Here is a 24,511-nt window from a genome sequence, read left to right on the forward strand (position 1 = left end):
CAGCCCGTTCACAACCCCTCCTCGGTGACCCTCATGCCCCCATCCCTTGGGTTCACTCAGAGCTCCTTCCCGCTTCACTCTTCCCCTGAGGCATCCTCTCTGCCGTCTCCACTTTGGAAAACTACCACCACTGCCAACACCCAAGAAAGGCTTAAAGGCCCCATAATGCTGGTGACATCCGTTTATTGGTGGGGTGGCAGCTAGCCTGGCTGGGGCAGGGCCAGCCCTCAGAGGTTGTTGAGCTCCAGCAGTGTCTGGTCGAGGGTCTGGTGGATCTCCACGTTCTCCTCCTTGGCACTGGCCAAGGTCTCTGCGAGGGGAAGCAACCCGTGAGCAGGGGTGGGGAGGGGAGGCATGGACAGGGGGTGTGACGAACAGACACGGAGTGGGTTGGAGGCAGACAAAGACACAAACGTTCAGGGATCTGAGGACCCCTTGGGTGGGACAGAGAGACGGACTGACCAAGACAGGGATGCCTCACTCAAGGCTTCAGGGCCATGGAGGTGAAATGGGAAGGCCCGAGTCATAAACTAATTTACCCTCCTTCTTTAGAAGGTTCAAGAGAGTTGGAAACAGGAGGAAAGACAAAGACTGAGCCAGGAAAGGGAGTGTCAGACAAACTCGAGGCAGAAAACAGACCTGCAGCGAAAAGCCCCCATGTGGCTGGCACCCGGCGTCATTCCAGACGTCATCCCGGACCTGTCACAACCTTGCACCCCTCCCTTGCACCTCAGCAGCCCACTCCCCTTCCAGCCATTCCTTTATATCCTGGAATCTCAGCTGAGCGCTCCAAGGGCAGTGACATGCCTGGGTTTGCAGAAGGGCGTGTATCTCAGAGGCCCCAGAAGGCCCGCGGTGACTGACACAGTCTAACGTGCCCACCTGCGGCAGTGAGACTCATGCAGAGGGGGCTCTGGGCTGGGCCTCAGTGTTTTGTGGGTGAGCTCAGTGTGGGAGGGAGTCACAAGATTAGGGGTGCCCATAGGAGCCAGGGTCTCAGCAGTGAAGCAGTGCTCTTTAGAGGGCAGGAAGACAGCGTGGAGACCAAACGGAGTTTATTAAGCAGCAGAGAGTGGTGGAGGCCGGCGGGGAGAGGGAGGAGTGGACGGATATAGTAGGATGAAGCAAGTGCCAAGACGGGCAGCGGATGTGGCGGGGGCTCTCCGAGGCTGCACCCAGCCTGGCTGTGCAGTGTTGCCAATTTCTGCTCCTCCTGCTGGCCCTGCTTCCCAGAGAGAGAATGGAAAGGAGAAGAGAGAGGGGGCCGAGGGCCGCACTGGTGAGAGGCTCAGAGGGAGGTGATGTCGTTGAGCGCGTTGTCCAGCTCCTCACTGATGGCCTTGTACTTCATCTTCTGTGCATAGACTTCATCTGGTGGGGGTCCGGGGGAGGGGGGCCAGGCGGGAGTGTGGGGAGAAGGAATGGAGGGAAAGCGGAGTGGAAGGAGAGAGGGTAATGGAAAGAGAGAACAAGAATCAGAGAGAGAGGTGGATGAAGATGGAATAAGGGAGACAGGCCAGAGAACAGGCTGGACAGCCATCAGGGGCCCCTCCTCGCCTCTCTGTACCCCTGTGTCTTTTGTCCTTCTCTGTACCCCAAGTTGGTGCTTCCCCACGGAGCTCCTGCCTCCCCCCAGGGACCGGGGGACACCGTGCTTTGCGTAAGCAGGAGTGCCTGCTTCAAAGGGAGGACACTCAAGCTAGAAAGGCCTAAAGTTGGAGAGAAAATTGAGGCTTGCCTGAGAGGGCTGGAAGCAAGAGATGTGGGAGTGAAATAAAAGGGAAAGACAGTTTTAGGCACAACATTGTTGATAAGAATGAGAAGTAGCTACAGACTAGCAAATACCTGGATATTTGTTTTCATCAAATCTAGCTTAGAATAGTATTTTCCATTAATGTTTTCACAAAAACCTAGATATTAAACCAAACAGCTCTCTATTTAATCAGGAGGGTGTTGTACTTGGAGGTAGTGTTATCTAGATCAGTGCTACTCAGAGTATGGTCTGAGGACCAGCAGCATCTGCACTGTCAGGGCGCTTGTTAGACACAGATTCAGTCCAAAGTCAGCAGTCATTTCAGAGTAGGACCCAGGAATTTGTATTTTTTAAAAATTCTCTGAGGGGATTCTCATGCCTACTCAAGTTTGCGAAGCACTGGAGTTGATGGGGCTACATCATCTATCTACTTGGATGGGAGGCACAGACTGCCAAAACCTGTGGAGTCCTAGGGGGTCCAGTCCTCATTTACTGCTGGCAAGTCTCATGGGATAGGAAGATAAGTCATGGGTAGTACGGAGCTGTTGTGAAAGTCTCGGGGGTACAGAGGAATATGCTTTTTACCTTCCAGGTCATCGATGGTTTTCTCCAACTTGGCCACCGACCTTTCGGCAAACTCTGCTCGGGTCTCAGCCTGGGTGTAAAGGCAAGATGGGGAAAAACGACAGAAGTGTAGGCCCTCCCAGACACCATCACTTAAGTCAACCTTCTGTTCCGCCCCTGTGCCCAATTCCCTGCCACAGGGGGTCTCTGGTGGAGACTGGGGGGCTTGCGGGCCATTCGGACTGGAAGGACTCTCACCTCCTTTAGCTTCTCCTCCAGCAGTTTGATCTCCTCTTCATATTTATCTTCTTTGGTGGAATACTTTTAGGGACAGACACAGGCCATCAGTACAGCACCCCCGCAAAGCCTTCATTTCTCCACGGAGCCCCACAGGCGACTCCTGGGCCTGTCTCCGTGGAGCCCCGCGCTCCGCCCGCCTGGCCCGTGGCCTCCCTCCCCTGAAGGGCCGTCCTCACTGCCCCTCTGCCCCCTCTACCTTATCCGCTTGGGCTTCCAGGGATTTCAAGTTGTTGGTAACAATTTTCAGCTCCTCCTCAAGGTCCCCACATTTACTGCAGGGGGGTGTGTGGCAGGGCGGGGTGTGAAGGCGCAGTGGGGGAGCGGTGGAGGGGGCACAGCGGGGAAGGGGTGGAGGAGAGAAGAGAAGAGCAAAGTCGTGAGAGTGACAGCTGGCAGAGTCTGGAAGCCCCAGGCCCGTCCCGACCCCCAGCAGGTGGAGAGAGCGCAGCCTGAGGTGGAGGGGAAGGTGAGCCGAGAGAAGGTGCCATTGGCCAGAAAGGTCCAGAGAGGTGACTACCTCCTCCTCTGAGGCCATCAGGGACTTGAGGGCCTGATCCATGGTTCGAAGCTCCTCCTCCAGCTGCCTGGCTCGGCTGGGGGCAGCGGGCAGGGGTCAGAGGCAAGACCCGTCCCTGGGGTCCCCTGCTTGGGGAAGCACCTCCCCGCGGCACAGAGCGCCCCACAGCCCGGGCTCAGGCCGAGGTTCACTTGCCACCCGGGGGTGTCCTTACCTCTCAGCCACCTCAGCTCTCTCTTCAGAGCGCTCCAGCTCTCCTTCCAGGATCACCAGCTTCCTGGCCACCTGTGGGGACGGGGGAGCGAGGAGGAGATCCCTGGTGAATGATTGGGAGTGTCTGGGGTTCGGGTGTGAGAACAAAGTGGGGCAGGACGGTCACCTCCTCATATTTGCGGTCCGAATCCTCGGCGATGTGCTTGGCCTCCTTCAGCTGCATCTCCTGCAGCTCCATCTTCTCCTCATCCTTCATAGCTCGGTTTTCGATGACCTTCATTCCTCTGGGAGGCAGGGCGAGTGGTGGGGGTGCAGTTAGGACCAGCAGGGACAGGCTTCCGGCTCCTTCCCCGCCCCACCCTCTGAGGACACCCCTGCCCACCTCTCGCTCTCATCAGCTGCCTTCTCAGCCTCCTCCAGCTTCTGCAGGGCTGTGGCCAGACGCTCCTGCGCCCGGTCCAGCTCCTCTTCTACTAGCTGAATGCGGCGGTTCAGGGAGGCCACATCTGCCTCAGCCTGTGAGTCAAAGGTCAGAGGTCAGAAAGGCTGTGTCTGCCTTGGATGAGGATCAGAGAGGCATCAGAGGATGGTTATGCTTGTCAGAACAAAGCTAAGCTTTCTGGCCTCCAGACATTCAACCTATTTTGTTTTTTTTTTTCACCAAACCATCTTCTTCGCAGATCCTATGCTCCAGCCCAAAACATGCACTCTTGGACAAGCTCCATTCCCCTGCTGCAGGGCCTCTTCTAGCACTGTGCCCAGTCTCCAGTGGATATCTGCACACAAATCCCCCCCGGCCTGTCTGAGAGCACTCCAAGTGCTGGGATCAGGTCTGAGGTAGCCCTGACTCCTCAGCGGAGTCTGGCCCAGGCAAGGGGTGGGAAAGAATCAGGCCAACCAGGCCACAGTGCTGCTAAAATCCGCCAATCACAGAACCAAGCTCCGTGATGTCACTGGCTGCCAGGCAGACTCACAGCAGGAGGCTTAGGCAGACTCACAGCAGGAGGCTTAGGCAGCAAGTCTGGCTAAGGAACCCAGGGCTGTAGCAAGAGGCTCTTTGCCAGTGCTGGATGCAAGTGGGGGCAGTGCAAGGGCAGTGTGAGTGGCAGATCTGCCACTGATCCTGCAACATAGAGGCAAAATCGTGGAGGTTTTGGAGATGGTCCATAGAAATGGATGATACCTTGAGAAAAAGAGGACGGAGCAAGAGAGATCCCAAAAAGGCAAAGGAGAGAAGCAGTGCAATTTGGTGTTAAGAGCATCCGCTCTGAGTGAGACTGTTGTCTTTGAGCTACTTGTGTGACCTTGGGTAACTTATTTCGTCTCTCTAAGCCTTGGTTCCTCCTTTGCAGAATGATCTGAGATAATGCAGTGCATCTAATGCTGGATTGGTAACAGACCATCAGGGAGGTTAAAAAAAAATCCAGGTTCTTTAGCTCCATGCTAGAGCCACTGAACTGAGATCTCCAGGGCAGGGGCTTGGAAATCCTTCTATCTTTTTTTCTTTTTTAAGCTTTCAAGGGATTCTGAGGAGCCTGGCAGGTGGTCGCAGAGTCAGACACAACTGAGCGAGTATCACTCACTCACTCAAGGGATTCTGATGATAAGCAATCTTGGGAAATAGACAAATAACACAGAGAAAGCACTTGAGCACGTGCCTGCAGAGTCCCCATCCCATAAACGCTAGCTCATGCCTTGTCTCTCCCTCAAAGACAAAACATAGAGACGCTGAGGTTCAGGACTGGAAAGAAGGGACCAGTGCAGGGGAAGAAGAGAGTGAGAGGGGAGAGACGGTGGCAGCGCTGGGGGTAGGACGGGGGAACAACACCATATGTAGAAAGTGGTGTTGCCCTTAGACTCCAGGTGCTGAAGGCCACCTAGAGGGACAGGAGCCCATCCCGGGCACAGGGCCGGATGACTCAGTGTGGAAGGATTCTGGGGACAGCACTGGGGGTTGGGAAGAATGACTCTGAGGAATCCTGGAGGTCTAGGGAGAGGTGAGACTCTATAAAAGGGAAACTCTCTCTGTGGTCACGGGGTAACAAGCGACTCTGGAGAACCTGGGGAGTCCTGGGGCCTGCAGAACAGGACTGACTTGTGGCATTTTGTGCTTCTCCAGTTTTCCCCAGTTATGGACGCTGCTCTCTTAGCCACAGGCCAGGCAGTGCCATCCCCACTGCACACGCGGGAAGCAAGAGAGGAGGGAGAGACTGAGGCAGTGCACGGGTTCAGTGCTGTGTTCAAGGTCACAATGAGTCTGGGCAGCGCTTCCTCTCCGCTCCTGGCGCTGCTGCCTGCTTCCCCAGCTCGGTCCCTGTCCTCCCCGCCTCCTCTCCAGCCCCCACCCGGCTCCTTGGGTTTCCAGTCCTGCCTCCAGCTGCACTGGGCCGTAGTTATTTATAGAGTGTCAGATGCCCAGGGTCGCCTTCACCAGCAGCTGCAGGTCAGTTCCCTTCCAAGTGCCAGGGTGGGTGAAGAACCAAAACCAAAGACTGGAGGTCAGAGAAACCAACCTTGGGGGCAGGGGGGGATGGGGAACATGGATAATGGTCAACACAAACAGTAATGTCATTTCTGATCTTGCATGTTCAGACCATGCTTATGCTAATCCCCCCATCCATCCAAGTTGAAGCCTCATTTTAACCTTAATCCTGGGTGGAAGGCAAATGGGGAACAGGAGGCAGAGAAAGTACCAGGTCCAAAGTCTTGTGGCCATTCTCCTACCTCAAGGTGGGGGTTGGGACTGGCAGGAGGTGGAGACGTCTGGTTAGGAGGTGTGGGGCAGGCAGAGAAATCTCAGAGTGAGCAGGACTTGCCGAGGTGGCTGCCCTGGCATCTGTGGCCCTGTCCCTCTGCCCTGTGGCCTGGCATGATCTCGAGGCTGACAGCTTAATGAGGGTAAATAAGGGAGCGACAGAACCTGAGCTGGGGCCCTAGCGCACAGCAGGGCCACTGGAGCCAGAGGTCAAGGCCAGGGAATTTCTAATGGCCCCCCAGGGGTGTAACTCAAGTCAGGGCCCATCTTTGGACTCGTCTTCCCTCCCTCTGCCCACAACACCTACACCCACAGCCCACACCCCCAAAATGTAGCTGCAGTCTTCTCTCCGTGTTCAACTGGAGGATTAGTTGAGGTGGAGGGTAAATTCTTGTACCACCCACCCCCACTATGACTCATTGTTTGATCACTGTACATTCTAAAAGCTGGAAGCCAACGGAATTGCAATGCTCTGTCCTCTGGGGGAAGTGGTAAGTGGTTTTGATTTACCCACTGTCTTGAATTATTTGTGCCAGGTTGCTCTAGCCTGGGTTCCTGCAAGGAAACCCTTTCAGCCCTGGTGAAGAAGGTCCCCGCCATCCCCGTCTGGGACCCCTGGCAGTGCACCAGTTCCCCCACAGCCCAGGTCCACACTCACGTCAGTGGCTTTCTTCTCAGCCTGCTCCAGCTTCTCCTGGGCATCCTTCACTGACTCAGAATACTTCTCCACCTCGTCCTCCGTCCCTTTGAGCTTTTTCTGGAGGGCCTGCTGCTCCTCTTCCAGCTGGGAGAGAAAACCCTCAGTCAGCCAGGCCCAGGCCCAGGCCCGAGTCAGGGGTGTGTGTGAGGGGTACTGAGATATTTAGAGGCTGTCAGAGAGGAAGAGGGACATCTGAGGACAGCGGGGGACAGGGCAGCCAGGGGTGTGTGGGGACCTGGTGGGAGTGGAGAGAAAGCTCCCAGCCCCAAGGAGCAGGCCCATCAGGGCTCCAAGGGCAGGAGTGGAAATGTGGGGACTGGGGCTCCCCAGCCTAAGGTGGGTGGAATGAAGTGTGGGTCTGGCGAGGGACCCTCCGGGGTACTGTGAAGGCCCAGCAGCCCCCACGCTGGACGGTAGAGAGCATTGCAGACCAGGCCAGTGGCTGGGGGGCATAGGGCAGGGCCGCCCCTGCCCTCTTTGTGGGGTGGGGCAGGGGCTGCGCCGGGCCTGGGACCCCCCCACCTGCTTGCAGCGGTCCTCAGCTTGCTTCTTGTCGGCCTCGGCCTGCTCTGCGCGGTCGATGGCATTCTCCTTGTCCAGTTTTAACATCTGCATCTTCTTCTTGATGGCGTCCATGGTTGCGGTGGGGGACCGGCCGGCGGGCGGGCAGTGCGGACCGGGAGAACTGGGCTGGCCTCGCGGGCTGGGCGCACGGGTGGCGGGCGAGGAGCACCGAGCGGGACTGGGATGTCCCTGCCGCGCGGGCGCCTAAAAGGCGGGGAGGGACCGGGCGGAGCCGGGGGCCAAGACCCTCCCCCACTGCGTCCCAAACCTTGTAGGGGCAGAAGCGCTGCAGGGTCGGGGGGCGCGGCCACCCCCTGCGCCCACCCCCTGGGGACCGCCCCCGCGGGGCCCCGCCTCTCGCCTCCATCCCACCCCTCTCCTTCCCACCCCCACCCCGCCCGCAGCCGTCGGAAGGGAAAGGAGGTGGATAGTCCGCTGAAAAAGCTGGCGCGGCGGGGCGGAGGGGGGGGACTGGGGCTGGGGGCTCCGCGCTCCCGCTGAGTGACAGCGCGGCGCCGTGGCAGCTGCGGCTGGGGCCCCGGGGCTATTTCGGGGCTTGAGCTCACGGCAGCTGCCGGCCCAGGGACCCGAGTGCAGAGTGTCCCCCCCTCAACTGCGGCAGCCGCTGCCCTTAATTTAGAAGTTTCCTGTAAATCCCCTCGGATTAAATGTCTCTTGGGAGGCGGGGCTCCTCTGCCGCTTCAGTGCCTCAGTTTACCCTGAGTTCCAGACTCTGGCCTCGCGTTACCGACACGGCAGTGACAGCGATGAGTCTCACCAGGGACCTGGGGAAACTGAGGCAGGAGGGGAGCCCAGGAACCCGGTTGCAGCGCAGATCGAGGCCGCGTTCGCTGTCCCCGAGGGGGGCCTGACCTCTCTTCCCCTCGCTCCCCGCTTCCAGCCCCTACCCCCTGCTCTACTGTCGCCCGGCCGCGGATCGCAGCCCCGCGCGCCCGCCCCGCCCCCCACGTGCCCCGCATATTTTCCACGTGGCTTCTGCCAGGCTCCCCACCCCCATCCCCACCTCCACCCGGGACGCGTCCCTGCTGGGGACCTCCCCCGCCCCACCGGCCTCCACTCACCCCCACCGCCCCCGCTTTCCCCTGGCTGCCCCGGGCGCCCTCCCTTCTCCTCCCTTCTCCCGGCGGACTCTCCTCTCTTCCCCTGTGAGCCAACTTTACGCTGAAATTTCTTTTCTGCCCTTTTTTGGGATGTTTCCCGGGGGGAGGCGGGGCCAGGCTGGGGCGAGGAAGGCAGGGGCAAGGGTAAGAGTTCTGAGCGGCTGGGCGTCCGGAGCCGAGGCTGGGGGGAGCTGTCCCCCCCGACCGCGGGCGCCACAAACAGCTCTGGGAGCCGGGGCCCAGGGTCGGGAAATCTGGGGCACGGGCGTGAAGCTGTTTGTTTTTGTTTTCGTTTTTTCCTCGGGGTGGGGGGGGGGGTGGAAAGGAAGTGGAGAGCTGCCTTGGAGGGGGGAAGGGGAGACCAGGCGGAGGAAGCCTTGTTCCCCAGGGGCAGGCGGGTGGGAGGCCTGGCTTTTGCTGGTGGGGTGGAAGCCGTGGGAACCCTGGGTCCCCGGCTTGGGCGAGGTCCGGGCGGGGAGGTAGGGGGCGGGGAAATGTATAGATCTGCTTAGGCCGCTGCTGCTGCATATGGACTAAACTGACTCCGTTTCCCCCAAACTCTTAAAAAGTCGCTTCTAGCCACCCTGTAGCCAGGGTCAAACCCTTGGGAGTCATTAAGAGCTCCTCTGTCCCTCACTCCCCACATCCCCTTAATATCCTGTAGGTTCTTCTTCCTCCACATGAGGAAGACTTCCTCAGACTTCTCTGGAGTTGCCTTGGGCCTGTATTACCTCCTGCCTGAGTCTGTTGTGGTCTTGCTCCTGGTTCCCCAACTCTCCTGACATTGTTGCAGAAAAATCTTTTTTAAAGTTGATGCGAATAAAATAAAATAAAGTTGATGCGAGTGGGACCCTAAAATCCTTGCCAGTGCCTCCCTTGGCCCTCCCTCTTTTGATGTTAAGAATCCACATCTCTTAATATGGTATACCAGGCCCTTTGTTTTGGCTCCCGCCTGCTTCAGCTCTAACCTACCTCTTTCACTCCCAGACTCACCCCCAGTGCGCAGACTTGTACTTGTGTAGCACTCATGCTGAGGTCAGTGCAGGAGCAGGACATCGCCAGACTTTTCTTTTTTTTTTTTTTTTTTTTTTTTTTTAATATTATTTTATTAGTTGGAGGCCAATCACTTTACAACATTTCAGTGGGTTTTGTCATACATTGACATGAATCAGCCATATAGTTACATGTATTCCCCATCCCGATCCCCCCTCCCACCTCCCTCCCCACCCGACTCCTCAGGGTCCTCCCAGTGCACCAGGCCCGAGCACCTGACTCATGTATCCCACCTGGGCTGGTGGTCCGTTTCACCATAGATAATATACATGCTGTGAGGGTGGGATGTTTTGAAAGAACAGACTTTTCTTAAAGCTGCCACCTTTTAGCATCCTCTTCCCCCTCCCTTCCCCTGGCTGACTGCTGGTGGCTGTAAAGACAGACCAGGTGTCAACTTTTCTGAGAAGGCTTCTCTATCCACTCCTGCCTCCCACCCTTTCCACCTCAGAGGGGCCTGTTTTTCCTGCAGGCTCCTAACTAACATTCTCATCCCTGTTTGCTTCTCCACCTGTCTGTGACCCCTCCAGAGAAGGGATTCTGTTTCAGTTCTGAGTCCCCACTGTAGCATAGCATCAGGCATAGGGTTGGCACTTGATAAACATTTGCCAGGTGAATTTTTTGTGCACCAGGTTCAGAATACATGAATATACTTTGTGGATGACTCATGGTCTAGTGGGGGCAATTCTCAAACCTTTTCATTTTAGAACCCTACACTCTTAAAAATTGAGAGTGGGGTTTGAGGATTGAAAAAGCTTTTGTTGAAGTACGTTATATCTATCAATACTTATCATATTAAAACAAAAAATTCAGTGTTTGTTAATTCATTAAAAATAAAACAAACTCATTACTGTGCTAACATACGTTTAATGAAAAATAACTATAGTCACATCCCCAAATTAGAACATGGCAGTTGTTTTACACTTTTGCAAATCTCTTTAATATCTGGCTTAATAGACAGCTGGATTCTCAAAATCTACTTGTGCTGTCTATCTGTTGCTATGTGTTGGTTGTTTGAAGTGCTCTTTATGAAGAAAATCTAGTCTCACACAGATACGTAGTTGGAAAAGAGAATAGAATTCACTGACCCTTGAACATGACAGGGGTCTGTGGAGTTGCAAATCCATACCTTAACCCTCTATTTGCTTGCTTCCTCCATATACATGATTCTGCATCCCTGGATTCAACTAACCACTGATCATGTAGTACTGTAATTATCTATTGATCCCCATGTAAATGGAACAACCCATGCTGTTCAAGCGTCAGTGGCATGTGTAACCTTTTTGGGCAATTGTGGATATTCTTTGATACTACATCAACACTTAACTATTCTCTTAATGGTTAGCTGCAGTGAAGAACCTGACCGTATCAATAACCTTCCTGTACAATGTTTCATTAAAATCCATTGGTCTGTATTGACTTTGGATCATTTTTTTTTTTTTTTTTTACTCAGGAATAATTTTGTAACAGCATGTATGCATTGGTCATTTGGAAAATGATTCACTGAGCTATGCAGGTGTTCCAAATGTCAACACATTTCGTTACTTATTATTTAAAAAGTCCTGATGGTTTCAACAGAAAAGCTTGTTTTAAGTTTGGGGAAGCCATAAAGCTCATGGTGGCAGACATAAGTTTTCTAAAATTTTAGTTTTCACTTGAAACTTTGAACTGTATCATTGGCAACAAGTACTGGCAGGTTTTTCCTTGAAGTGACACCTTCTGTTTTTGAGAAGAATCTGCCAGCTACCCAAGTCTGTCAGTCATTCCTGCAGGTAAACGTGGTCTATGAAAAAAAGCAGCTAGTTCAGCTCCAAGAACTGTCGAGGTGCTGTCCTTGAGACACCATCCTACTTTGGTGTGCACCAGAGAAGTTCTACACGTGCTCCCCAGTTGATCACATGGAACAGTGAAACACTTGTTCCTGCAGCACTAAGATTTCACAAAATGAATATTTTTTGCTGCTTCCTCAAGGACATTCTTCAGTAAGAAGCCAGCATCTTACATTGTCAGTACCTGGTGGTGAAGAGTACAGTGACTATGGTAGTTTGGGCTACTGCCTTGGTTTGTATTAAGGCAGCTTACCCACCAAATGTTTTCACTGTCAGTGCAAATGCTGACACCCTGAAAAAGGAAAACAATGTCTTAGCATGACTATGAAAGTCATCTTTTTTCTGTTTATTTTTCACTGTGCTGGGTCTTCATTGCTGCGTGGCTTTCCTTGAGTTGCGGCGAGCGAGGGCCACTCGTCCTGCAGTGTCTGGGCTTCTCATCGCAGTGGCTTCTCTTGTGGCGCACGGGCTCTAGGGTGCGTGGGCTTCATTACTTGCGGCATGTGGGCTCAGTGGCTGGGGCTCGTGGACTCCAGGGTACAGGTTTGACAGCCGTGGTGCAGGGCTTAGGTGCTCTTTAGCGTCTGGGGTCTTTCCTGACCAGGGATCGAGCCTGTGTCATCTGCATTGGCTGGCAGACTCACCACTGAGCCACCAGGGAAGCCGCCATAAGGACCCCTGAAAGGATCCTGGGCACCCCCAGAGGCCCGAGGGTCAACCGCATTGTAAGAACTGCTGGTCTAATAGGTATTTGGGTCTCTCCCCAGAAGGCTCCCTGAGGCATCAGTATCGAGAGGAACGTGATTGGTCACAGTTCCTGAGGATATGGCAGGGAAGCGGTAGCAGGAGTCAGCAGCTGTCTGGGCTCTTAGCTGGAGGAGTTCAGACAGTCTGGACTACCACTTGTTGGGGAAGTGGTAAAAGGGATTTGATCTCTAAGGTCCTCAGTGATGCCAGGACATTGAATCTGGGGTTAGGGGGCCACAGCCACACAGACTGAGTTGCCAATCTGCGTCAGAGAGGTGATAATACGTCTCTGTTTTCCAGTGCTTAGCCTGGGCCTGGCTTAGTAAATATTGAATGAATTAATCACAGGTGACACGAGTGATAGTAGGAAGCTGGCACCTCCCATTATGGCTACCCTGGGGAGGACAAAGTCATTCTACTTTAAACCTACTGTAATGGGGTAGGAGTAGAAGATGTCATGCCTTTAAGGAGGTGACATGAGGTGAAGAGTAGCAGCAGACTGGGTGGTGTTTGTGTTCTACTTGGAGGGAGAAGCAAGGAAGTAACATGCTGAGCAATAGGGCTGGCTGGAGAATCGCACGTGGAAACGGGCAGAGCTGAGAGGGCTGCCAGGTGGTCCAGGCAGCGTGGGTAAGGCAGGTGGTCCAGGCAGATGTGGGGGGAAGTGGAAGCACACGGCACCCCCCACCTCGCCCACTCAACCTCCAGGTGAGCAGCTGGCACAGGGCTCCCAGCACCTGCCTGGCCATTAGGGGAGCTCTGGCCCGATGACGCGGCCTCACACTTGGGTCTGGCTCTTTCAGTTCCTTTGTGGTTCTGTTGTGGGCAGGAGTGGCAGCAAGGCCTGGGAGGGGCTGGAAGCGCCCAACCCGGTCAACGGTTGAGCCTCCCCAAGGCAGCCTCAGGTTGGAATTTTGGCCTGTTAACTGCATCAGCCAAATCTGGTCATAGTTCTCTTAGGCTCAGACACTTGTATCCATAGGCTTGTGTTCAGCAAAGCTGCTTCTTGAAAATTCAGACTTGGTGAGGGACTAGATTTGTTCATGTGAGCGGTGATGAAGAACAGTGTCCCTGGTAGCCACGAGGAGCACTGGCAGCTGCCGGCCCAGGAAGAGAAAAGTGACACTCGGTGTGGCGTGGGCGCGGCCGGAGAGGCAAGGGACACCAGGAGCGTGAGCGCGCAGGGGCAGCTTCCTGGCCAGGAGGGCTCTCGGGCTCTGCGTGGAGCGGGAGCAAGGGGCCTCGGGCAGACTTCTGAGCCCATGGAGCTGGGCCACAGCACCCCACCCCATTCTCTCCCCGCCTGCCCTCGGGGCGGGTGCCTCCTCATGAAGGCAGGCCGAGGCTGCAGGCAGAATCACCTTTATTGGAGCATGACCTGTTTGGGGCTTACACCCCCGGCCCCACAGGTAGCTGGGGGTGGGGGTGGATAGTATAAAAAGGGATGAGTGGAGTGGAGGCTGCGGGGACTGGCTGGAAGCTGCTGGCAGGGTGGCGCGGGCTGGGGCCCTGGCAGGTTCAGACGGAGGTACAGCAGCGTTAATAATACTCTGGGAACGTTAATACTCTGGGGAGGGGCAGGCACTTGGGGGCCCTAGGGCTTGAAGGCACTTGGAGTCCGGGAAGGGCCAGGGAGCGTGCGGCTTGGCAGGCACTTGGGGGTGCTGGGGTTGGGCCGGCTGGGCCCGCAGCCCTGGAGGCTTTGGTAGTGAGGCGCAGTCTCTGGGCTGGGTCTGTGACGCACACCAGCGGCTGTCTAGTGCTCGTCTCGCAGCTCTGAAGGTAGGAACTTGTACTGCTGCTGCCGGATCTGCGCCAGCTTCTTCCGTGCCTCCTCCAGCTCCCGTTCCTTCCGGAGCATCTCTTCCTGGGCAGCAATGATCTGAGGGACAGAGATGAGGGACTCGGTCAGTGAGTATGTGCCTTAGGGTCTGGGGGAGTGGGGACCAGGGCAGGCATTGCAACTGCCCCGCTGACGTCCCTCAGAGCTTACCTGGGCAATGCCCCCGACCATCTTCTCCTTCACCACCACGGTCTCATTCTCCTGTTCCTCGAAGGCTGCTGCCTTCTGGGCTGCCTTCACTAGGTTGTCTGAGGCTCGCTTCACTGCGTTGCCGGCAGCCTGGGTGGAGAGAGAGAGCAGGCAGTGTGAGGTGAGAACTTGGGAAGGTCCCCGATGAGCAAGGCCCTCATCTCCCTCGCAGAAAGCACGCTGGGGGTGACAGCTGAAAGCAGCGCAGCTCAAGGCACAAGAGATGGGCCAGGGGGCCTCACCTGAAGCCGCTTCATTGCCTCAGAGTCCTGGTCGGCCTTGACCTTGCAGGCTACGAGGAGCTGGGCTGTGGAGGCGGCGACCTGCTTGGCCGATGAGATGAGCTTCTCCTGGCTGGCGTGGCCTTGGACAGCTGCATTGGCTGCCTCACACAGGTTGTTGGTGGCCGCGGCCACCATCCGGGCCTGAGGCAGGGAGATTAGGTTAGGACGTGCCTCCAGCCCTGGTCCATCCCCTCTCCAGCCTCTCAAGTCCCCGAAGTGCAGAGGGGCACACGGGGAGTTGTGCACTCACAGCAGAGATGAGGCCCTGGGACCACTGTCCATCATCCAGTGCGTTGGCTGGAATGGCGCCCACCTGCGGAGGAGAGCAGGCATCCGCTCAGATGTGTGCCCTCCTGAGAGCCTCCCGGAGGAGACCATCATGCCATGTGGAAGGCAAAGCTGCTGGTATCCAAGTCCTTACCTTCCCCTGGGCCACCAGTTCCCTCTGGGCAGCTGAGGCAGCCTTCACCAGGGCGCTGGTGGCTGCTGCGATGGACTTGGCAGCTTCCAGTATCTGCTCCTCAAAGTTCAAGGACTCGTCCGCCTCCTGCAAAAAAGAGAAGTGGCAGAGAGAGATGCAGAGTAAGAGGAGGCCGAAGGAGCAGACATTCTGAGCGGAGGGGAGGAGAAGGGAGCAGGGCTGACCTTGGGTTTGGCCCGGGGCTTCAGCTGCTCCAGCTTCTTGGCCGCAGCCTCAATGGCAGCCGCGGCTCCTAGGAGTTCGTTCTCAGCAATGACTGTGGGGTCCTCTGGGTCCACCCATTCTGTTCCTGGTGGATGAAGCGAGGAGGGAAGGGGCTAAGGCAGGGCAAGGAGATCAGGAGCAGCGGGCAGCGTGCTTACTGTCCCCAGGCCCTGGCATCTGTGAGGACTCAGCGGAGGCCATCTCTGAGCAGCCTCCTGGAAGCAGAGCTCTCCCCAGAACAAGGGTTTCCCTTCCCTGCCTGCCCCTGGTCGCCCCTCACCCTTCATGGCCTCAGCAGCCTGGATGAGCTCAGTGACTGATCCAGCCACGCGCTTTGAGTGCCCCGTCAACTGCTGCTTCAGTTCTGGGCTTGGCTTCTGCAGGGTCTGGGGAAGATGGGGCAAGGGCAGAGAGCAGCAGATCTCAGCTTCTACCTTGACCCCTGAAACAGGGCAGACCCGCCCCCTCCCGCCACCCCCACCCTAAGCCTCTCCACGCCATAGTCTGGAACAGCACACAGCCTATCCAGGTGCACGCCAGACATCACACTGCATGCATGGTGAAGATAGTGGGGTTGTGCGTCACTCACCGGCTGACAAGTAGCCAGGAGGATGAAATGAGGAGAAAGAAGAGATGATGAGGTAGAGTGGGGGCGGTCAGGTGGGAAGAGAGGAGACAAGAAGAGAGGAAGAGATGAGTGGGAGAACCAAAGATGCTAAGACCGATGGAGCCCCAGCGGAAGGGAGACGTGGAAACAAGGACAGACTTGGAAATAGATGGTGGGGCGGGGAGGAGATCTGAACCAAAAGTTAGAGTGCAGGGCCTGAGGCCTGTGTATTCAGGGAGGCTGCTGTGAGGAGCAGACACCAAAGGTTAGAGTGCGGACCCTGAGGCCTGCGTATTCAGGGAGGCCGCTGTGAGGAGCAGACCCCTCCGCCTTACCAGCAGCACGTGGTCCAGCAGCTCCAGGTAGCCATTGGCACATTCCCGGCCGAAGTGTAGGGCTCGGAGCCGCACGTCTGGAGCCACTTCCGGGTGGTAGGCGGCTTCCTGTAGCACAGAGTATACGTTAGCCTTAGGGTCCCAAAGAGCTCCTAAGTCCCTGCAGGTTCTCCCCTACCGTGCTGCCCTCAAACTGCCTCACACTTCTGCCTCACCGCTGGGATTTCTACCTTGCAAGCCCGGAGCATATCTGCAATAGCACGGCGACTCAGATTGGCTGTAGCAATGACATCCTCCTGGCGACAGGAGTTCCCAGCGGCAACGGCCTTGGCGGTTGCCATGGTGATACCCTTGGTCATGCGGATGAAATCTTCAGGGGTAGAAGTCTTGGCAGGTGGCTCTGGGGAGCAGAAGACCTATTGGGGTAGAACAAGAAGAAAAACTCCACAGTGAGTGAGGCTGTGAGATGATGCAGCACTTGTGTGACTGGTTCATTCATCGGCGTGTTCCGTCAACAAGCAGCCACTGAGGAGTTATCGTAGGTCAGCGCTTGGAGACTTTCACACATTCACAGCTGATACAATAGAAGGCAGCTGGTCCTCATTTCTGACTAAAGTGATCGGGGAAAGTGTACTTGTTTGAAATTAAAGAAATACTTTTGCGCTGGCTTTTCATTCCTAACGAGAAGTCTGAATGTGGTGAGTGGCGAAGGTGGGTAAGGAGCTGGGTCTGAAGGATACGGATAACAGGAGTGCTCTGACATAAGTGGCAGAGCACAAATAACCAGGCTGTCAAGTGTGAGAGAGGACTGAGGAATGTTCCAGCACAGGGATGGCAGAGCAAAGGCTGCTGGGACCCTGGATATCAGGACAAGGAACTTAGACTTGTACACAGTAGGTAAAAGGTCATGAAAATATTGTGCCCTATGTGTTCACCCAACAAACTCAGTCCCGCTGAAGACCGGCTAGGTGGGAGGCTACGTGAGGTGCCGGGGCGCAGTGGGGGACAGGGCAGACGAGGTCCTTGTCCTCAGGGACCTTACCTTCTGGTTTTGGGCACAAATGATAAATAGGCGAACGAGCAGGGAAACTACACTGTGAAGGGAAGGGGGAAAAAAAAGTGTGCGCTGTGATGAGAAGGAAAAAGGAAGTTCTTTTTCAGAAAGGTGGTCAGGGAAGCCTCTGGCAGAGAGGATGTTTAAGCTGAAGCCTGAAGGATCAGAAGGGGCCGGATGTTCAAAAAACTAGTAAAGAGCAAGAGCAAGAACAAGGGTCTGCAGTGGGCGGAGCTGGGAATGCAGGGGCCTGGGCCCTGGCCAGGAGGAGGGAAGGGTGAGGAGAGACTGGGAAGGCAGCAGGGGCCCTGGAGCCTGGAAGGCCGTGGTAGGAGAGCGGACTTTACCACAGAGGCCAGGGCAGTCACAGGAGGGTCGTAAGCACTGACGTGACATAACCTGGTTTATATTTTTAAGAGCTTATTCTGGGAATTCCCTGGTGGTCCAGTGCTTAGGGCCCAGCACTTTCACTGCCATGGCCCTGGGTTCAATCCCTGGTTGAGGAGCTAAGATCCCACAAGCACCCCCCACCCCAAAAAATTATCCTCTGTGTAGAGAGGCTTGACTGTGGAGGGGGAGGTGAGTGGAGAAGCAGGGAGTTTCCACGGACACTGTCACATAAACACAGCTAAGGCCTGGCGATGGTCTGGACAGGTGCTGGCAGCAGAGGTGGGAAATGAGAAAATGAGGTCTCCTCGGAAGGACCACTGAAAGAACAGCTGATGAGCTCAGATGTGGGGAACAGCGAGAGAAAGGTGTTAAACGGAGCTTCTGGCTTCAGCAACCGAGTTGCTGAAAGGTGCTGTTTAGTGATACGGGAAAGAGGAGGGACTGAATGATCAGGTTTGGGAAGTAGAAAGGAATTTCAATTTGAACATCTTTGAGGAGAAGTGAAAACAGAAGATGAGAAAGACAAATTTAGAAGTTAGAAAGGTGGGGACGGCCCCAGTGGTCCAGTGGTTAAGGATCTGCCTGCCAGTGGAACATGGGTTGGATCCCTGGTCTGGGAAGATCCCGCATTTGGTGGAGGAACTAAGCCTGTGCACACAACTCCTGAGCACAGCTGAAGCCCATGCGCCTAGAGCCCGTGCTCCACAACAAGAGAAGCCACTGCAACGAGAAGCCTGTGCGCCTCGAGGAAGAGCAGCCCCTCTCGCCATAGCTAGAGAAAGCCCACGTGCAGCAAAGAACACCCAGCACAGCCAAAAAATACGTTAAAAAAAAAAAGATGGAAGTGACAAAGCCTGAAGCAAGAAGGCCGGGCAGAAGCCTGGCAGAGTGGTCACAGTGAGGGAGCGCTGCCTGTGGGCTGGGGAAGGAGTGCAGGGGGGCGGGCAGGACCTGGCGACGGCCGCAGGCTGTGTGTGAGGCAGTGAAGCCAAAGGGGCCTGGGAGGCGGCCTCCTGGACCGGGAGGCTGTGGCCACGCTTGGCGGGAAGCAGCACGTCAGGAAGAGAAGCTGGTGGGGAGGCACCGCGTCTCGGTGCTAAGGTCAAACGGGAGGCTGAAAATGACTGAACTCAGAACTGGAAGTCTACTTGTCAGAGAACAATGATGAGAGGGTTGAATCTGCCAAAAAGGAGTAAGAGGGCGATCGGTGCAGTTCCAGGAAGGCCTCTAAGATTTACCTGGCTGAAGGTGAGTGCAACTATAGAGATGTGGGCGGCAACAAAAAAGCCAGTGTCACAAAGACCAAAGGAAGAAAGGCTTCCAAAGGGAGGCTTGTTAGGGGGTCCGCTGTTTTGGAAATGAAGAAGATGCTGAAGATGAAGGCCAGGAAGTGGCAACTGAGAGGCCAGAGAAAGTGGGGGGTGACGAAGAGGGTAGGTGTCATGTGCCCAGGAGGAAACAGGTGAGCAAGGGCAGAACGCAGCACGCACAGGAGTCTGGCGGCGGGGAGGAGGCCGAGTGTGAGTGTGTGGGCGGCGCGTGTTCGGTCCCTCCAGACGCCGCTCTCCAGCCCCAGTCCCGCTGCACCAGACGCGCGCTCACCGCCAGCTCCTGCCGGATGTGCTCCGTGGTGGCCTCCAGGGCGCGGGTGCCCTTGGTGGCCTCGTCCTCCACAGCTTTCACCGTCTTGAGCAGGGACGTCACGTTGGTCACCATCACCTGCGGGCACCAGAGGAGGGAGGGCAGCCCCGTGTGAAGGGACGGGCAGAAGCACTCTGGCCCGCGCCCCTGGCAGCTGCTCTCCTTTCCTCCCACCTTGGCAGAGCTCTTGAGCTGCCACACGGCAGGGTCATCGCCGACTTTGCCAGCCGCGGCCTTGGTGGCACTGATGAGGTCTCCCAGCGCCTTGGCCACATCTTTCACGGCATTGATCAGCACCACCTGTGGGCGAGAGCAGAGGCTCCGGTCTGTGGGAGGAAACGGGGGAACAGGAAGTGGTTCTGGCCAGAGTGAGGCGTGTGGGGCGGATACCTGGGTCTCTGGGTCCTCAGCTCCCAGGCTGGCTGCACCCAGCTTGACCACATCGGCGAGGCGGGTGATGGTGGCCACGGAGGACTGGGCTGCCTGTGCCAACTTCTCCTGGCTCCCAGCTGCGTTCTGCACCAGGACCTTGGTGTCTTCCACCAGCACCTTGGCGGTCTTCAGAATGCCCTCCCTGAGGGACGGCCCAGCCCAGTCAGCCCTTCTCAGGCCTGCCCAACCCCGCTGGCCCCCCACCGCACAAGGCCCAGTCCCGCCTCACCGGTGGTCAGCGAAGGTCTCGGCGCCCTCGCGGTTGAGAGTGCCGGCAGTGGCGAACATGATGGTGGTGTCCAGGTCGGCGATGATGCCGGACACGGCGCTGGCGGCTGTGATGCAGGCCTGGGTGCCGCGGTTCCCAGCCTGGAGCGCGGCCAGCACGTGGGAGACCTGCGGGAGGCGAGCGACGTGGTGACCGGGGCAGGGGCCCCGCGAGGGGACAGGGCCCGGGTCTGGGAGACGGGGCAGGGGAAAGGGCTGGGGAGCGCAGCCCGCAGGCCGTGGGGACGGGCTCGGTCACCTTCTCAGAGACTCTCCGGGCACACTCTATGAGCTCCTTCTTGGTGTAGGCGTCACTGGGGCTGCACTGCAGGGCGCCTGCCTTGGTGACCAGGGCGGCGCAGCCGTGCCCCAGCTCCTGAACCCGGTGCTTGATGTGGGCGCCGATCTGCGGGAGGTCAAACAGCAGGTGCTTTTTACGAGGGGATTCGGGGATGTCCACTACACTCGGAGGAGGCACTAAGGCCTAAAACACGCACAGAGGACTAAAGCGCGAGTGCGAGTGCCCTGCACGGACTTGCCCTGTTCCACAGCCGTGAGTCAGGAGGTCTCCTCCCATACACGGGAAACACTAGCCTGTGGGCACCAGCTGTGGGGACCGTGCTAATCAGCGCAGCGAGCAGGAGCGGGAGAAGCCCTCATGCTGGGCTATCTGAAGCAGAGGCCATGGCTTACGGGTTGGCTTGTGTGGTTGTGGAGGGGTTTGGGTTGGGGATTAGGTGTGTCATGCTAAGATCCAATTACTTGCTTTCTTGGAAAGCCAGGGGCTTAGGGAAGGAAGTGCTTCAGGGCTTTGCAACATGGAAGAACTAGGAAGGGATCAAAGGCGCGCAGCAGAGCCGAGAAGCAGCCACAGGCAATCAGGGCCAGCAGGGGAAATAGTGGTAGCCCAGGCAATCTCTAGATCCTGGGCTACTCCTTATCCCTGTGATGGAGGCTTTGATCCCACCCTTTATGGAGCCCTGATCACTCTTTCATGGAGCAGCCCTGAGGATGAGTTCCCCTTCCTATGAAAGACCCAAGTGGCCGAGGATGGGACACTCCCAGAGGCTGACATCATGGGACAAGGGGCACGCCTTGGGTTTTCTGTCAGGGGCAGGGGGAAGTTACCTCTTCATTTTCAGCAGCCACAGCTGCAGGTTTGGCCTGGGAGGCCAGACGGCCATAGTCACTGGTCAGCTGGTTAGCGAGAGGACCCAGCTCCTCAGGGCTGGTGTTTGACTTGGTTACCTAGTGATAGGAAGAAGTGAATTGATGTCCAAACTCAATGTCCAAACTCTCCCAGAGCAGGCCTCTTATACTCTCCCAGACTCACCATCTCCTGGACGGTGACAGCAATGGCCTTAGCTGTCCGCACCATGGTGGTCTGGTAATCCACGAAGGAACCCTCTGGTTCACCCATTGGTCCTTCATCTAGCTGAGGGGGAGAATGGCGGAGTGGAAAGATGGTGGGCTCAGGGACAATGGTCCACAGGCACCTCCGTCCACAGGCACCTCTGTCTACAGGCTCCCCAAGGCTCCAACCTGGTTGATGGCCTGGGTGATGGAGTCCACCATGCCACCGACGACCCCGGCAGCACTGGCCGCCTCGTTGAGGGTGGTTGTCAGGTCCTCCACGGCCTCTGTCATCATCTGCACAGCCTCCTCCAGGGCTTCCTGGGTGTGAGCTGCTTGCTGTGGGGCAGAGTGAGTGAGGTGGGGCAGGGAGAAGTGGTTCCTGCTCCTCCTCCTGCAGCAGCGGCCCCCAGCTCAGTACCTTGGGGTTACCGCCGGCTTCCTTGGCTGTGTACAGCAGCTGCAGGGCAGACTCGGCCAAGGTTTTGGTCTGGTCCAGGAGCGCCATCTGCTGTGGGTGGCTCAGGGTTTTGGAGGCAGCACCCACGGCAGCCAGAGTGAGCGGCTCAAAGTACTGGGCCATCTGGGACACCTGCGGCAAGGGGTGGGGACGGGAGTCAGCCCGGGCGGGGACGGGAGTCAGCCTACCCAAGCCCACGTGGTAACCCAGGTACCTTGTGACCCAGCTGGGAGGCTTCAGCCCGGGCAGCGCTGGCCAGCGGCTCAATAAGATGGGAGATCTCCTGCACCGCAGTGAGCATCTGGGTGTGCAAGGCCTGGGGAGGAAGTGGACTTTAGCCCTGACTGTGACCCGCACAGGACCCCACTCTTCCTTCCACACCCAACCGACCCAGTACCCAGCATGTTCCATACCGTCCATGTGTCTATGAACTCACTCCCAGATCCCCCACCTTCCTTAAGCCTGCCCTCCCTCCTCCCCTTACCTCCTGAGAGATCCCCTCACGGGGAGCGAGCTGCTGGCTGACCGCAGCAAGAGAAGCCTGGTCAAGATCCCGCAGACAGCTGTTCAGAGCTGCGATGGCTGTCTCACACTCCAGCTGCCCTGGAGCCTTGTCCCTGCAGACGTATCACAGACTCCAACACCAAGTGCACGTCTTGCACACAAGGCTGGCCCAGTTTGCCCTGCACCCCCAATCTTGGGCCACAGGTGCCCTCCAAAACTGGCCCATCTCACCACACCACAGTGCCCATCCCACTGTTCTGGCAGAGGTGTGCGTCCCCCAGGGCAAGGTTTTCCACCCTCCCCCTACCTCATGCTTGTAATCAGCTTCTTGATGGAGTCCGAGACAGTGCGGGAGTGGCCGGCCAGCACGGACCAGCGAGGCGGGTCCCGCGGATTGACGGCCAGGGCGCGGGCCGTCTGAATGAGGCCCCCCGCGCTCTCCAGCATCGTCTTGGCAGAGACCACAATGGGCTCCATGGCAGCCCGGCCCTGGGGAGGGGGAGGCAGAGGGTGGGTCTCAAGTCTCCTGGAAAGAGGAAGAGGTGGCCGGCGGTCCATGCTTGCACCTTGCCTCACCTCGGGGCTGATCTGGGCAGGAACACTGGAGAACTCGGGGTTGGACGCAAAGGCGCTCAGATTGTCCACGGCCTCCAGCAAAGGGGCTGTTGCCGCTCGGCACTGGGCGCGGTTCTCCTCTGTGAAGGCCCCGTCCAGCGCCTGAGGCGGGGTGACAAGGGGGAGCTCAGGAAGCACTGCAGACAAAGGTGGCGAGGCCCAGGTCTCCCTCCTGAGCGCAGAGGGCTCGGGCGGGGCTGGTGGTGACCAGGGGGACTGGGTGAAGGCCTCGCGGTGACGGGGTGTAGGGGTCGGGCGGGGGGGGGGGAGACTGGACGGTCAGGGAGAGGTTGAGAATTCAAACGCTGGGAACCTTGATGGTCTTGACAAGATTGGCCGTGCTGTTGGCCACCTCCTTGGCTGACTGTACAAACTGGCGCTTGGCGGTGGGGTTGGCGGTTCGGGCAGAAGCTAGGCGGCAGCTGTTACACAGTGCAGACGTGTGTTTGGCCACAATGGTGGCTGCGGAGAGCACCTGAGAGAGAGATGTGCGAGAGCCATGTGAGGGCAGGGGCCGCGTCTACACGGGAGCAGCCCCTTCAGCTGGGGGATGGACAGCAACCTTTCGGAAGTCTCCTTAGGAAAGACAGTCATCGGAAAGTCAAGATCTGGGAGACAGATACCCAAAGATGCGCAGGGTCTAGGAGAAAGGAAAATGAAAAGCCAACACACTACTGGAGAAATCGTTAACAGGCTCAGGAGGAGGGTGAACTCAAACCTCCATGGAGAAGTGGTGAGCTTGGCAGTAATGGAAGGAATGATGAAAACACAGCCAGGGAAGACAACGACCCAGAGAAGCTGTGGGAAGGTCAGCGCTGGGGCTCCACCCTCCTTCCCCACACGCCCTGCCTCTCCTCCCGCCACGGGGGTGGTCTGTCCCGGCTCAGCAGTCTGTCCCAGGCTTGCTCACAGTGACTGCACCCCCAGGTTACCTGGGCCTGCGTGCAGCCAGGCTCCCCCAGACTCTGGCAGGCCATCTGAATCGCCTGGTTTGCTCGGGCAAACTGTGTGGGCTCCACCAGCCCCTGCTGTCCAGCTTGGCTGTTGGGGTCAGACACGCCAACCAGATACGCAGCCTGGAGGGAGAGAGGAGCGGGGTGAGGAATAAGGAACATTTCTGAGGGAGGAATGAACAGCCACGTGGGGACAAGGGGAGCAGGGGTAGGTTCAGTGGCCGGGGCTCTACGTGAGTGGAGACACATCAGCAAGCAGCGATCATACTATAAAAGAGGGAATAACCTCTCCTGTTTTGTTAAATGTGTTCAAACATTTCAGAAGATTAAAAAATGGAAAGAAAAGAAGGAAGAAGCACAGTAATGTTTTATCAAAATTCAGTTCACATGTTTATGTGTTTGTATGTTGGGTCTTAAGGTAAAAAGTAATGCCTCTTTTAAGTGTTGGTAAAAAAAAGGTTTGAAAGATACACTCACACACACACACAAAGCCTCTTTTAGAGATAGTTCTAATAAAACTGTGGGTGGTGTTAGGCTAATTAACACATAATACCTCCAAGCTTCAGAGATTTGGAAAGGGGGAAGGCATGGTTGCCAAAAACTGTTTCTGCTTGGAAGATCATCATTCTTTCTTCACCCAACACATGGTAGCTTTGCATTTTCTTCTTCATGCTTTTCCAGAAATACATCAAACCATATAGAGCAGGCCACCCAACAGAACAGGGCAGAGGGAGGTAGGGAGACTGAAGGAAAGGGGCTGAGAGGATGAGCTCTCAAGTCAGTTTG

The 24,511-nt window shown here is 56.8% G+C and overlaps 2 protein-coding genes across 7 annotated transcripts in view; both read right to left on the reverse strand.

Annotated features, from left to right (window-relative positions):
- Nucleotides 1–166: 166 nt before the first annotated feature.
- Nucleotides 167–7,564, reverse strand: TPM2 (tropomyosin 2). 4 transcript variants are annotated; one of them, XM_065908364.1, is made up of 9 exons: nucleotides 7,325–7,564; nucleotides 6,761–6,886; nucleotides 3,730–3,863; nucleotides 3,514–3,631; nucleotides 3,349–3,419; nucleotides 3,135–3,210; nucleotides 2,576–2,638; nucleotides 2,339–2,408; nucleotides 167–310 (listed from the first exon to the last, which is right to left on the reverse strand). In XM_065908364.1, exons 1-9 carry the CDS (start codon nucleotides 7,436–7,438, stop codon nucleotides 228–230), a joined length of 855 nt encoding a protein of 284 aa, XP_065764436.1. In that variant the 5' UTR covers nucleotides 7,439–7,564; the 3' UTR covers nucleotides 167–227. The 4 variants fall into 4 exon arrangements, with proteins under 4 accessions (XP_065764436.1, XP_065764434.1, XP_065764435.1 ...); XM_065908362.1 differs by lacking the exon at nucleotides 3,135–3,210 and adding an exon at nucleotides 2,814–2,889 and having other exon boundaries at nucleotides 7,325–7,562; XM_065908363.1 differs by lacking the exon at nucleotides 167–310 and adding an exon at nucleotides 1,039–1,371 and having other exon boundaries at nucleotides 7,325–7,562.
- A 2,820-nt stretch (nucleotides 7,565–10,384) lies between these two features.
- The window catches only part of TLN1 (talin 1), a 34,288-nt gene continuing 20,161 nt past the window's right edge, over nucleotides 10,385–24,511 (reverse strand). For all 3 annotated transcript variants that reach the window (XM_065908368.1, XM_065908370.1, XM_065908369.1), the window contains 24 exons: nucleotides 23,705–23,848; nucleotides 23,086–23,247; nucleotides 22,734–22,874; nucleotides 22,465–22,646; nucleotides 22,138–22,270; nucleotides 21,868–21,969; nucleotides 21,615–21,785; nucleotides 21,383–21,532; nucleotides 21,174–21,275; nucleotides 20,969–21,088; nucleotides 20,100–20,246; nucleotides 19,803–19,969; nucleotides 19,532–19,715; nucleotides 19,316–19,441; nucleotides 19,103–19,219; nucleotides 16,287–16,472; nucleotides 16,057–16,164; nucleotides 15,395–15,500; nucleotides 15,075–15,199; nucleotides 14,851–14,976; nucleotides 14,680–14,742; nucleotides 14,388–14,570; nucleotides 14,107–14,235; nucleotides 10,385–13,995 (listed from right to left, as the gene is read on the reverse strand). In XM_065908368.1, coding sequence (XP_065764440.1) covers nucleotides 13,870–13,995; nucleotides 14,107–14,235; nucleotides 14,388–14,570; nucleotides 14,680–14,742; nucleotides 14,851–14,976; nucleotides 15,075–15,199; nucleotides 15,395–15,500; nucleotides 16,057–16,164; nucleotides 16,287–16,472; nucleotides 19,103–19,219; nucleotides 19,316–19,441; nucleotides 19,532–19,715; nucleotides 19,803–19,969; nucleotides 20,100–20,246; nucleotides 20,969–21,088; nucleotides 21,174–21,275; nucleotides 21,383–21,532; nucleotides 21,615–21,785; nucleotides 21,868–21,969; nucleotides 22,138–22,270; nucleotides 22,465–22,646; nucleotides 22,734–22,874; nucleotides 23,086–23,247; nucleotides 23,705–23,848 — 3,300 coding nt within the window. In that variant the 3' untranslated portion in view covers nucleotides 10,385–13,869. The remainder of the gene's footprint in view (nucleotides 13,996–14,106; nucleotides 14,236–14,387; nucleotides 14,571–14,679; nucleotides 14,743–14,850; nucleotides 14,977–15,074; nucleotides 15,200–15,394; nucleotides 15,501–16,056; nucleotides 16,165–16,286; nucleotides 16,473–19,102; nucleotides 19,220–19,315; nucleotides 19,442–19,531; nucleotides 19,716–19,802; nucleotides 19,970–20,099; nucleotides 20,247–20,968; nucleotides 21,089–21,173; nucleotides 21,276–21,382; nucleotides 21,533–21,614; nucleotides 21,786–21,867; nucleotides 21,970–22,137; nucleotides 22,271–22,464; nucleotides 22,647–22,733; nucleotides 22,875–23,085; nucleotides 23,248–23,704; nucleotides 23,849–24,511) is intronic.

Source organism: Muntiacus reevesi, chromosome 17 (genome assembly GCF_963930625.1).
Source record: "Muntiacus reevesi chromosome 17, mMunRee1.1, whole genome shotgun sequence".
Classification (NCBI taxonomy): Eukaryota; Metazoa; Chordata; class Mammalia; order Artiodactyla; family Cervidae; genus Muntiacus; species Muntiacus reevesi.

Coding starts and splice junctions, on each gene's coding strand:
- TPM2 (XM_065908364.1), bottom strand. CDS start 7,438: ATGGACGCCATCAAGAAGAAGATGCAGATGTTAAAACTGGACAAGGAG. Junction 3,420..3,513: donor CGGACCGCAAATATGAGGAG/GTGACCGTCCTG, acceptor CCGTCCCCACAG/GTGGCCAGGAAGCTGGTGAT. Junction 2,409..2,575: donor TGGAGGAGAAGCTAAAGGAG/GTGAGAGTCCTT, acceptor CTTTACACCCAG/GCTGAGACCCGAGCAGAGTT.